Source organism: Aegilops tauschii, unplaced genomic scaffold, assembly GCF_002575655.3.
Source record: "Aegilops tauschii subsp. strangulata cultivar AL8/78 unplaced genomic scaffold, Aet v6.0 ptg000500l_obj, whole genome shotgun sequence".
In the NCBI taxonomy this organism is placed as follows: domain Eukaryota; kingdom Viridiplantae; phylum Streptophyta; class Magnoliopsida; order Poales; family Poaceae; genus Aegilops; species Aegilops tauschii.
Genome location: NW_027332738.1, coordinates 1 through 12,308, shown reverse-complemented (window position 1 = coordinate 12,308; position 12,308 = coordinate 1). Strand labels below are relative to the sequence as shown.

General features: G+C 43.1%; 1 protein-coding gene across 1 annotated transcript; it reads right to left on the bottom strand.

Moving 5' to 3' along the window:
- Positions 1–359: 359 nt before the first annotated feature.
- LOC141031171 (LEAF RUST 10 DISEASE-RESISTANCE LOCUS RECEPTOR-LIKE PROTEIN KINASE-like 2.3) lies at positions 360–12,286 on the bottom strand. Its single transcript, XM_073506201.1, has 5 exons — positions 8,368–12,286; positions 6,799–7,272; positions 5,831–6,205; positions 2,292–4,505; positions 360–2,219 (listed from the first exon to the last, which is right to left on the bottom strand). Exons 1-4 carry the CDS (start codon positions 8,405–8,407, stop codon positions 3,466–3,468), a joined length of 1,929 nt encoding a protein of 642 aa, XP_073362302.1. The 5' UTR covers positions 8,408–12,286; the 3' UTR covers positions 360–2,219; positions 2,292–3,465.
- Between the last annotated feature and the right edge of the window lie 22 nt (positions 12,287–12,308).

Sequence of the window (12,308 nt, the reverse complement as noted above, 5' to 3'; positions counted from 1 at the left end):
GACAAAAAATGATACTGCTATTTGCACATTAGGGAGTAAATTATGCTTCAAGCATTCCTCAAACCAAATCGGCAATATGTAGGCTTAAAATATCAGCAGGCATCCACACAGATTTCTACAGCTGAAATATAGTGTTGTGATTTGTGTACCCATAATGCAGAATAACCTATTGTTCTATTTGGTGGTTAAATAAATAAATATTATTGTTTTTGGCTAGTGCCGGTAGAGCTACTAAATGATAGTCAGTGTCACTGTATATTTCTAAGAAAGAAAATTATAAGACTTCATTGGTTGTAAATAACGCTAATTGTATTGGTTGCCACCAATGTCGACTTGAAAAGAAAATTATGGAGCTTCAGTTCATATGCATCTAGTCATATAAAAAAATAAGAACACATGCTTCAGCTCCTGTTAGTTCAGTCACAAAAAAAATCACCACCAAAAATCAGAAGACAAAGTATCATTGTTATATTTGTTGACTTGATTGATTACTGTAGGTTAACACAGCCAACTGGAATTAACCTGCAATAGGATAAAAGAAATTAAGATTTGAGACGTGTGTTATAGGGTTCATAGAAGAGAGAAGAGGGAGGTACCATAGCAAATCATTGGTCGCACAGTTTGACATTCAACTTTCCATTTGCCAATGAGACCTCAGGGATTCATATACATAAACGTTGATTGATATATCAGGTCCAACTCCCTGTAACTCATAAAAGTTACTGGGAAGTCAACTAAAAAACAATTCTCAGTAGAAGCAGACGGCTTACCAATAAGGTGGACCAAAGGCCTTTATACAATCCTCTACCACTCTCTTCTCTACAAATTGTAGACAACGTGTGAAAGATGCCCTTGTAATACCTAGTGGTTTTCTGCAGAATTTTATAGACATGAAAGTTTAGCTTACTAAAACCTGTTCCTTTGGTCTGTAAAGCTGCATTGCATGAAAGCGTTAGGTAAAGATGCTCTAAGTTCTAACTGGAAGTTATATTGATTGATTGATTGGCTTAGTGTTATTCACAAATCACAAAAGGAAGAAAAGCATCACCTGTGTTGTCAGGTGATTTCGAACAACATCCAATGGGTAAGTTACAGATGCAGGTGTCACTCACGCTAGACCACCACCAAGTAAACATATAGACACTAACATAATTTGGGTCGTCCATTCCGTGAAGCTGCAACTATATTTCGAAATTTATAAACCTATAACAAAAAAAATAGTCACGAGAAATCTTGCAAGTTAACATACTAAAATTCAGTGCTGAACTTTTTGTATCGCTCATATCAATAGAAGCTGATGGCGGAATAAGAAAATCGATGTACAATTTTGACAAGATTGCCTTTCGAATATGCCCAAAACACTTCTTGTCGAACAACCCACAAAGCCATGTGCCATATACTACCCTTCCTTAGAGCTGCAACATCTGAACGCATACCTGCCACCTGTCGGATCAGTATGCCACAAGCTCATACAACAAACTTTATCATCAGCATATGGGTTATGTGACAAAAAAATTACTGTATTCAAGAACATTTTCAAGAGATTGCAATTTTGTAGCTATGAACAGCATATGGTACATACAATGAATCCATAGCCAAGGTTTAAGTTTGGACCATGATTGGACAATACAGCGCAGAGTGTTGTAAATTAACAACAATAATAATAGGCCATGACTGTCAACCAGAGATATATTGTTTGGGGCAATCAATTCAAAGCGAGGGAAGAATATATATATATCACATTCAGGGAACTAAGTTGATATTATCAGCATCCAATTCCTTTGAAGAATCTATATATGTGCAGTGTGAAGGCAGAAGGAGCACAGCAGCACCATGAAATAGAAGAGAAATATTCCTTCACGCTCACAATCCGTGCACACGAGAACGCGGGAGATAAAAGAGGGGGCGGAAAGCCTATTACCTGCAAGAGGATGGAGAGTGGCGAGGATCGAGATGCAGATCTTGCCGACCACGCCGGCGAGGTGTGCGACGGTGATCCAGCCAAGGAGCCGCTGCGCTTGGCAGGGGAAGGCCCCGCCGACGCCATGGAAGAGGACACGGTGGCCGCCGCCAGTCGACGGCATCGGGGACCTGGCCGATATCAGCAGGGCCTGGATATCACCTCCATCATCCCAGACACGCCTTCATGGTGGGCATCCTCACGGCCCCTTGAAACCGCAGCAGCTTCTCCTTGCATCCCGTCGCCAGATCATAGCAAACTGCACACACGCCCGAATCAGATCAAGATGCGGAAATAACCAAACCAGAAGAAGTGGAGGAAGGATTCGTACCTGGTCGAGGCCATGGACCAGAGGGTGATCTGCGGCGCCCACGCCAGATCGGTCATCATGGCCGCGGGCGAGGGAGGCGGCGGCGACCTCGTTCCCCGGCTGCGGCGGATCCTCTCGGGGTTGGGGCGTCTCCTCTCGGCGGCGGTGGCTCCTCTCGGGGCTGGGGCGTCTCCTCTCGGCGGCGGCGGCGGCTCCTCTCGGGGCTGGAGGCTGAGATGAAACAGATCGAGATTGAGGTTAGTTTTACGTGCGGGGTGAGATACGAAAGAAAAACCAGACGAAAAAAAAACGACGAAAAAAAACCAGACGAAGGTGGGACGAAAAAAAACCAGTCGAAAAAAAACCAGACGAAAGTGGGGGGACTATTCAACCAACTCGTCCATTAGAAGTAGAGATTTGATGATTTGAATACAAGCATGCTTTCTAAAAAAACCAAAACTGAGATGGCCCAGTCCAGCCACTCGCTCGTAGGCTCTATGTAAGACTCGATATTAAGTCGCAATGCGCGGTAAATAGAAAATGCTCCTATTTTGCGCTTTAAGGGCCAGGTTGCCACAAAAATGGGCACGGGCCACGGCCCACAATCCTCTGGTTCACTCCTGCTGGCTTGGAAAAGAATGCTATCTTTTATCATTTTCAGTTTTGAAAAAGTTGGTGAAATAAAAAATTCACGGATTTAAAAGATTCATAAATTTTCAAAATTATGACAGATTTGGAATAATGTTCAAAAAAATAAAATACTCAGGAATTTGCAAAAGTGTTTACGAATTTTAAAAATCACAAAATTTTAAGAAATTTTCACGAATTAGAAATATATGATAAATTAAAAAAGTTTGTATATTTAAAAGTAATCAAATTTTCTAAAAAACACTACCGAGAGGAAAATTTATAATAAAAATAGAAAAACAACAAAACCAGGAGAAAAAAGAAGAAAAAAAACGTGCACACGCCCTCACGCCCGTCATGAGCTGCCAATTGCTAGGCCCAATTAGAATATGTCTCCACAAATATGGTCACACTCGGTCAATAATTTGGTGGAATCCCCACTGCATACACACAAATGGCACTCGGAAGTCTTTAAATTTTCAGTCCATCATTTAAGAATTAAAAATTTCCAATCTTTCTCACAAATTATGCAATACTTGAGCAAGTGCCGGAGAACAATACAAACCTATCAACTCAAGAGCACCGTTGGTGGCAATTCGATGTTAGTTGTGCTCCCTTCAAGCATCTCGACAACTCTAGTCATTGTTGGACGATCTGTAGGACTCAACTGTATGCACCTCCCTACCACTATCATCTTCCTTACAATCTCTGAGGTCCCTCCATTTATCTCGGAAGCACTAAGACAATATTCATCTAAATGTTCATAAATCCATTGTGGGAAATATTGGCTGGTAGATTCACTATTTTGGCTGATATTCTTGTCCCTTGCCCCAACCATCTCAAGAACCATCATTCCATAACTGTAAACATCAGACTTAGTACTTACTGTTCCAAATTGCTTCGAATAAACCTCGGGGGCTATATAGCCTATTGTTCCTCTTGCACCACCAATGGAAATAACACTTTCTTTATTGAGGCACTGCTTGGCTAGTCCAAAATCAGAAATCTTTGGACAGAAATTTTGATCCAATAGAATGTTGTGGGGCTTGATATCAAAATGCACCATGCGGGTATTGCATCCTCTGTGGAGATATTCAAGTCCTCGAGCAATGCCCACTGCTATATCAAATAATTTTTCCCAACCTAAAGTATTTCCACCTTTAGAGCCATCCTTGAAGGCATACTTTTCAAGTGAACCATTAGGCATATAGTCATAAATTAATGCCCTTTTAGATCCTTCCAAGCAAAATCCTAAGAGATTAAGAACGTTAACGTGAGAAGTTCTACTAATGCTAGCTACCTCATTGATGAAATCCTCCCCATCAGTCTTGTAGTCCTTGAGTATTTTGACTGCTATCTGACGACCATCAAAGAGGTCGCCTCTGTAAACAGCACCAAATCCACCTTGACCTAGCTTTTCAGCAAAAGATCTCGTTATTCTTTTCACTTGGGCATAAGTGTACCGTTTCAAATGGACAGTTCCATTCTTTTGTAGGATGGACTCAATCTTTGCTCTCTCCTTTGATTTCCTTTTGGATCCGTACTTCCTGTAGCCCAACCAAAATGCAAAAAGAAGCATAAGTACGCTCGAGCTGCCTGCTATTGCATCTGCATCAAAATTTTGGAGGGGAAAAGGCATCAAACGGGGAAGTAACTTCTACAATCTTCTAGTTAGTGATTGCATCTTGCAAAATGTGTGGAAATATTCTAGTTAAAGACCCTTTTGGCAAACCTATTTGTATATGCGTCATAAACTCCAGAATTAACCAGTGTGTCAAGAACTCGTGCACTTTTCAAATAAACTGGACACAACTACTAAATACATACAATTGAAGCAGAGCTTGTTAAAGGACGGACAAATATATTCCTTTTGTTTATCGTACACATTTGAACAGAATTAACTTGCTATTCATCTACTAGTCTAGCACATTAGTAATTTCTGTTACAGGAACAACCACTGTTGTTTTCTCTAGAATAAGAAAGGCCGTTGTTTTCTATGCATAACCATTAACCTCTGAGAGAGATAAGTTTATACATGAAAAATAAGGGCCAGTTCTTATTTTCTCAAGAAAAGATCATCACTTGAAGTTGATCTTATAGTGACCAATAGGGAAGCCTCTTGTCAGTTTTAGGATTAGTGGTGATGAATTCGTTTTGAGATCAGATTGGTGTGATTGTTCAGGTGTCATCGGCAATTTCAGGTCAGAATAGTCAATGCCAATGTGTAAGCGAATACTGTCAAGTGACGAACACAACTTAACTAGTGTTCACAGGAGAAGATGTTGATGATCTACTTCTGAATAGGTCACGGTGCTAAACAGATGATATTATCAGCCACGGATGGATTTGTTTGCTGTCAATATGCTAAGCAGTTCAACACACATCATTCATATGGATATGTCTTGCCCACAACCATAAGGTGGTTCCTGTCGAGCAGTCCCGTGAATAAATCAGTTAAATCCATCTATGTGGGTGTTCACCAGAAATAAATTGGTTCAAGTTTCCAGTGCCAACTAAGTCGAGAACAAGTAGTCCGAGGCAAGGTTCCTGGTTCAAGATGGGTTTCAGTTTAACCACTAACCTGAACAACTTTATTCAAATTACAGGCATTGCCACACCTGAAGAAACGTGAGGGAACTGACGATTCATAGTTAGATCTGACAGGCTTGATTTACAGCGATCAGAAATGCTCGAATGAGTAGCAAGATCTTCAAACCGGATGAGTAGTAAGATGTGTCATCGAGGATTGTTTGAGTTTGCATCTGACAGATAGAATGGACAAGTTGGTGGTTCAAGGTTCAAGCAGTCGACAATCGGACATAATTAAAAGAGAACTAAATGAAGTGGAATTCCAGTTTCTCTACCTTAATTAGACACTAAAAGATCTACAGCTTTGTAACACATAGAAGAATGTCAAGGTGTCAAAGGATTACCAGGAGCTGGAGCCAATGGCCTGAACCATACTAGATCAAGAAGATTGTAGTCCCCAATCAGTACTGGATTGATCCGAATTGTATGCAGGCTAAGAGAATAATTCATCGCAGTAACTTGTTCGGATGAGAAGCTATTTCCAGTGTGGGGAGCTATGTCCATTGTCATATTTAGCCCAGAAGTTCCAACAACATAGAAATTTACAATCTCAAACTGAGTAACCCGCAAGTTGAGATGTGACGCAAGCTCCTCAAGAAATTCGTTGCTCCAATTTGAATTCAAGGAAACATTGTGAAGAAAGAGCACAACTCTTACCGGGTAAACACAATGGCAGTTCTCGCTACCTCGTCTCTGTACCATGTTCGGAGCACAACAGCCTAGTGAAACAGAGAGTGAATTATATAACATATTTGACTGTACGACAGCGCATCTAGAGCAAATATCAGGGTGTACTAACATACATAAGTATCTATGATTGATGTCAAATGTTATCCATCACCATTGATTATTTATGAAACTGCTACCAACCATTTCATCAGTCACCATTCCAAAATGATGGATCAAAACATTATGCTTGAACTAATAAAAGCTAACAAGCTTATATAATTTACAGCCAGGTAAGAGTGGTTTTAAATAGCGCGATATAGCTCTGTTATAACACGCTATAGCGTTTAGAAGAGGTACTGTGCTAAGGCACTTTGGTCCAAATACATGAACACACATTTTAAATAGCGCGCTATAGCGTTTAGAAAAGGTCCGCCGCTAAGAGGCATAGCGTGCTATTTAAAACTATGGGTAAGACAATTGATATTACGATCAGTCACATGGTGCTACTTTCCCAAATGAGGAAGATGCAGATTAGATTAAAATACACAAGTATCACCTTTTATGTAATTTGTAGTCATGTTTGACATGATGAAATCATTTGGAATTAAATTATTTCAGGATCTAGGAAAACTTGAAAAGTTACCATCGTATGGAGATAGTGGGGGCTGCACCACTCCAGAAGGAGCTGTACTAGTATTCGAAGCTGCATCAGGGAGGTCAGCATCCACATGAGCAGGAACCTCTTCTGCTGAGCGCCTGTTGTGCTGCATCGAAGGATCGAACAGGTCCAGTGAATCAAAAGAGAGTTCAGAAGCACCCGAGATGGAGCTATAGCTCGGCGCAGAGATAGGAGAGTGCACAGATGATAGAGCTGATGGTGATGAATATGGCTTCTTTTGTCTATGCTGACTCATTGCAATACTTGTGACAACTTTGGTTTGGGATACCATGGGCCGAACTGAACTCCATTCTTGTGAAGCAGACATAATAGGAGTGTGAGTGTCAGCCTTTAGAGCCGATGTTTTGGCAATCAAATCAGCCTTATTGATAAATTCCAGAGCCAATATAACGACCAAGAAATTAAATAAAAGTTTCCTTGGAGCATCTTCAAACAGTCCTGCCAAGAAACAGTACAACCAACCAATCAGCATCATCTTAATTAAGATAGGGGTATGCTGAGAAGTGCAACTAATTGATATGAACTCACATATCTACAGAATTAGTGTGAACAGCCCATGGTCCGCATGGCCCATTAGTGTCAAAAGCGCTCTTATATTATGGGACGGAGGGAGTAATACACAACCTGCCTTTCTAACTAGTCAGGTCGAAATGTTTTCAAGACCATCTACCACTAATGCAATTTAACTGAGTTGATGCGAAATGAGGCTAGAGTACATACTTTTAATTTAACTGAGTTGATGCGAAATGAGGCTAGAGTACAGACTTTTTTTTTAAGTACAGAACAGACACACTTATGTTTATCTCAAAGCGATGGTGAATTAAGGACACTCAGAATACTTATCGTCTCGATTGCCTCCAAAGCATTCCTTATTAAGCCAATAATTAACTAGTTCTCTCTAGAAACAGATCTACCTACTGAAGCAGCACTATTTGATAAGAACGGTTAAAAAAATACAGTGAAGTGTTCCACCAATGAGCAACGGATCTTTTGAGCTAACTAAAACCACGACAAGTATTTTTTAACGGCGGGAGTACTGAAGCAGGGCTATTTAATAAGAACGGGCAAGAAAATATAGTGCAAATGTTCCATCAAAGACACGGGTTCATGGCATGAGACAATTCTAAGCTCTTGAAGCATTCCCTGATTAGGCTCCCGCTACACAGCAAAGCAAGGGCAGCGCAGGAGCTACTCACCTCCACCATTCCCACGACTCCCAACCGAGCTCCAAACGATTTGGACAGTGAACAAGCGGGGCAACGAAGATCCTAGAACAGCCACCACGGTGAACACTGAATTGCCGTCACCTCACACCCCCACAGAAACGCTAAGCAAAGTCCGACTTTCCAACAGGTTTGTCTGCTCGAGCGCCAGTTTCGATCACGCAATATAGTCGTTTTTTTCAGCGCGCGGCTAATCTAGCGCATCTGTTGGAGATTCTCTAACGAAGCAAAGCAAACAAGACATCAAGCACGGGTCCCGGTGTTGCAACGCAACCTTGGAGTGAGCTCAGATAAGGGGAGTCTGGCTTACCTTGTTCAGCGCGGCACAAGGCATGCCCGGGCAGCATCATCTCCTGGCGCGGCGGCGGTAAGGACCGGCGCCGGCGACACCTGGCTACGTTTACAGGAAGCCGGAGCCGCGCCGCGCTGCGAATTTGTGTCTGCTTTCTTTTCCTCTCTGCTATGACTCAACCTATGGTGGGAGTTTGGTAGGAGAAAGAGACTTGGCAGAAACAAGGGAGCAGGTGGGAGAACGCGGACGTTCGGTGTTCGGCCGCGTTGGCCGGCGCTAGGCGCCAGCCGGCTGTAGATATGAAATAATCAGTAGCCGCGTGAGGCGTGACCCTCTATCAACCTTGGGCAATGCTCACGCACGCATCGCGCATCACTACCCGTGCGGCCGTGCCTCCCTCTCGCTCTCATCGACTGCACGGCACCATGCTTGCGGCATCTGGCATGGCAACATCGTCAAAATCCTCATAGTGTCGCCTCGCAGCAGCAGCGGTGCCCGAAGTGAAGAGCTCGGCGGCGGCGGCGGAATCGTGGTTGCGGCTGGGGTTGTTGGGGGCATTGGCGGGCGTCAAGCAGTCGCGTCTATGCCCCAACAACTCTCATCGCTCGCAGCGGAGGAAGGTGGGCCGGTCATGTACACGTGGGTTCTTCTTTTTTTTTACGAAAATGTTAACGCCCACACGTGTGGGCGTCTGGCAACTCGCCCACACGCATGGATCCTCGTCCAACCAATTCTGCACGAATCTTGGCGCGTTTTAGCAGTTTTTGTGTGCCACGTAGGACTAAGCTGGTGTGTGGGCATTCATCCGGTCGCCCACACGTCCTTTTTTCACCACACGGGGGCTGGTGTGTGGGCGTTTATCACTTCGCCCACACGCCCGTCTCCTAGCCCACACCCAAAGCTGGTAGTTGCCATGTGTTTCTGCAGGTATATGACAACTGCCCTAGCTTTGCTTGTAAGCAGATGGCAACTCTTTTTTACCCGAGTTGCCATGTGTTTTTGCATGGTACATGGCAACTGCCGTAGCGTGCACGTAAGCAGATGGCAACTCTTTCTTTTACATGGCAACTGCCCTAGCGTGCTTGTGAGCACATGGCAACTCTCTTTTTTACCCGAACATGTTTTTTTGCCATGCCTTCTTGTAGTGCTACATGGCAACTGCTAGTGTTTAGTGGGTGGCAACTCCTAAAGTTTTGAAATCATGGCAACTACAGTAGAACAGATCATACATGACAACTGCAGTTGAGCACCATGGCAACTGTAGTTGTCTGACATGGCAACCGAAGTTCAGCGACATGGCAACTGCAGTTAAACGAACATGGACGAGGGTCTGGACCATGGCAACTGCAGGACGCGCGGTGACTGTCACGCGGGCATGCGGGACCACGAGGTACGAGGCCTGACGTACGGGGCGTGTGGGCGTTATCTATTTCGCCCACACGCACGCGTGTGAGAGGGGTCGGGAGGGAAAAAAGAGGTGTGTGGGCATTACTTTTTTTGCCCACACGTGGGTGTGTGGGCTGTTCCTCTTATACACCACACAAAATGTGTGGGCAGCCCCCCTAACGCCCACACGTGTGGCACTTATCGGCGTCTTTTTTTAGGATATGTACGCGTGGGTTCGCTGTGTTGTTCTCGGTCGTTGGCTGCTGATGAGTTTTTTCCTCTTTTTCCTGTGTCGTATTTTGGCTTTGGTTTTCCTTCTTTTTTCTTTCTTCCTGATTTTTTTCATTTGGCATATTTTATTTTCTATATAGTTTTTATATTATAAACATTTTTTCTAATCCCCCCAATATGTGCTTTCTCATGGAAAATCTCACGCGTAGATGTTGGCGTCAGATAGATTGTAGTCCAGTGAGGCTTCAAATTTCCTCATCCGAAATCAACACCCCTAATACCCCCCAATATGTGCTTTCTCAGGGAAGTCTCACGCATGATGTAGCTCGTAGCCAATCCCCGAGCGAGCGATGAGAGTTGTTGTAGAATCTCCCCTACCTACCACGGTAAACATATTGTAGAGCATAGGCTTCAAGATAGCGACGAATCCGAACGAGATGGAAAGGGGATGACGTGGTGTTGGCTATCTGTTGGTCAAAATTGTCATGGGTAGTTAGCATTAGGCTAATAGACAATTAGCGTTATCTTTAGGCTAAACTACCAGCAGTTGGAAGACCTACTTTGTCCAAACATTGTGTATGGCAGTTTACCTCTTCCGTAGGATGGAAACATGTAACAACTGACATTGTAAACGACTGTTCAGACAGTATATAAGCCTGAACAAATTATCAAAATACAAGCATCCATTCTTTCTTTCAATCCGTGTTTCTCTTTGAAAATTGTTTGTGACTAGAAGATCCAAGAAGGTGGAGTCTAGCAAATCTGACGGTGATGAACGTGTCGCGCATGAAACACAAGGGAGCGAATGATTCTCTCATGTCAGGCCACGTTGGCAAATTTCTGCGATTCATGCATGACATCGGACGGCAATAATCACATCGCACCATGGAGCCATCGAGGAAGCTACCTTTTCCGTCATATATTGCGCATTGACTTTCAGGAAAAATCAAACTTCATAAATTTTAACCGAAACTACAGAGAAAATTATCTATATCTACAACATGTAGGAATAGTACACATATCATATGAAAATATATTTCATGATAAATCTAATACTATTGATTTGGTATTTTAAGGGTTGACATGTTTTATATTTTGATCATAGTCATGAGCATATCATTTTGATCATTTTGATTATGTTTTTACCTCTCACCTCGGTCACTTGGTTCTAGGACATGGCCGACTGTGGTTTAGAGATATTGATGCTGAATAAGAGAGAAGGAGAGGCCGAACATCGGTTAGCAGTTTGCCTTTGTTTCTACCCATGGACAGTATTGTCAACGCATCCCCAATTTTACAATAGGGTGATGGCCAAACATCGATTTGCAGTTTACTTTTGTTTCTCTGAAACATTTCATACAATTGTGTACAGCTTCCTCTAGAATGGCCACTCAGTTCCAAAGAAGTGTTAAGCAATCTGCTCTTCTTTGAAACTTAAAATTTAGAACTTCGGAACTTCGGAGAAATTAAATATTGCTTCTTGATTGCACTGAAAGTGACTATATTTGTTTGTTTTAGTCAAGCACCTAGTTTGTGAAAAGAGATTTTGCAACACCCATTCACGCACATGTTGTATTCAGTGAGTTTGTTGTTTATCTTTTCACAGTCAGGAAAGCTACTTTTCTTGGTTTATCTCACACATATGCCAATTGGCTGTGAAATGCTCTCCGGCTCTTTTGATTCAGAACAATGTTCTATGACGCTGGCTATATATACTTTACTCGATGCAAAGACATGATGTTTCCAGCGGCTAGATGCAACCGTTTCAAGGGGGTATATGTCAATTTGCTGGCCTGCCTATATGCTAATCCATTGGACGTGGAGAGTAAGTTGCAAAGACATGATGTTTTCAGGGGCTAGATGCAAACGTTTCAAGGGGGTATATTGAAATAGATTGGTCAATTGATCCTGCCCATTCATGCATATCTGACGCACCTAGAGGTCCGGTAGCAGCGGTTCTCTCCATGGCCCAGAGCAGCGTCTCGTGGCGGAAAGGCAGCGACTACTGCTAGTGGAGCAGTGTCCGGTGCAGCAACCGGACTGGACATGTCCTGGAGCTCCAACATGGAAATAATGAGTCGATTTGTGATCAGCAATACCATGGCCGGAAAACATATTTAACAGGCGTCTATCCCTATTTTCTTTGGAGCATCTGGAGCACTTGATCTCTGTTCGAATTTGTTGGATATCCAAAGTGATGGCCATCCTTCAAATTTATTGTGATCTTGGGAGAGCCTGAGATATATGAACCTCTCGGGCATAGGATTGGACCTCACGCTGCTTCCATGGCTTGCACCTCTGGGACTGGACATGCCCTGAATCTTACTCCATAATCGGTCCTT

Excerpts from the sequence above, each read along its gene's own strand:
- LOC141031171 (XM_073506201.1), bottom strand. The coding sequence starts at position 8,407 with ATGATGCTGCCCGGGCATGCCTTGTGCCGCGCTGAACAAG. Across the intron at positions 6,206-6,798 it reads CCCACTATCTCCATACGATG|GCTGTTGTGCTCCGAACATG; the intron begins GTAACTTTTCAA and ends CTGTTTCACTAG. Across the intron at positions 4,506-5,830 it reads GCCATTGGCTCCAGCTCCTG|ATGCAATAGCAGGCAGCTCG; the intron begins GTAATCCTTTGA and ends ATTTTGATGCAG.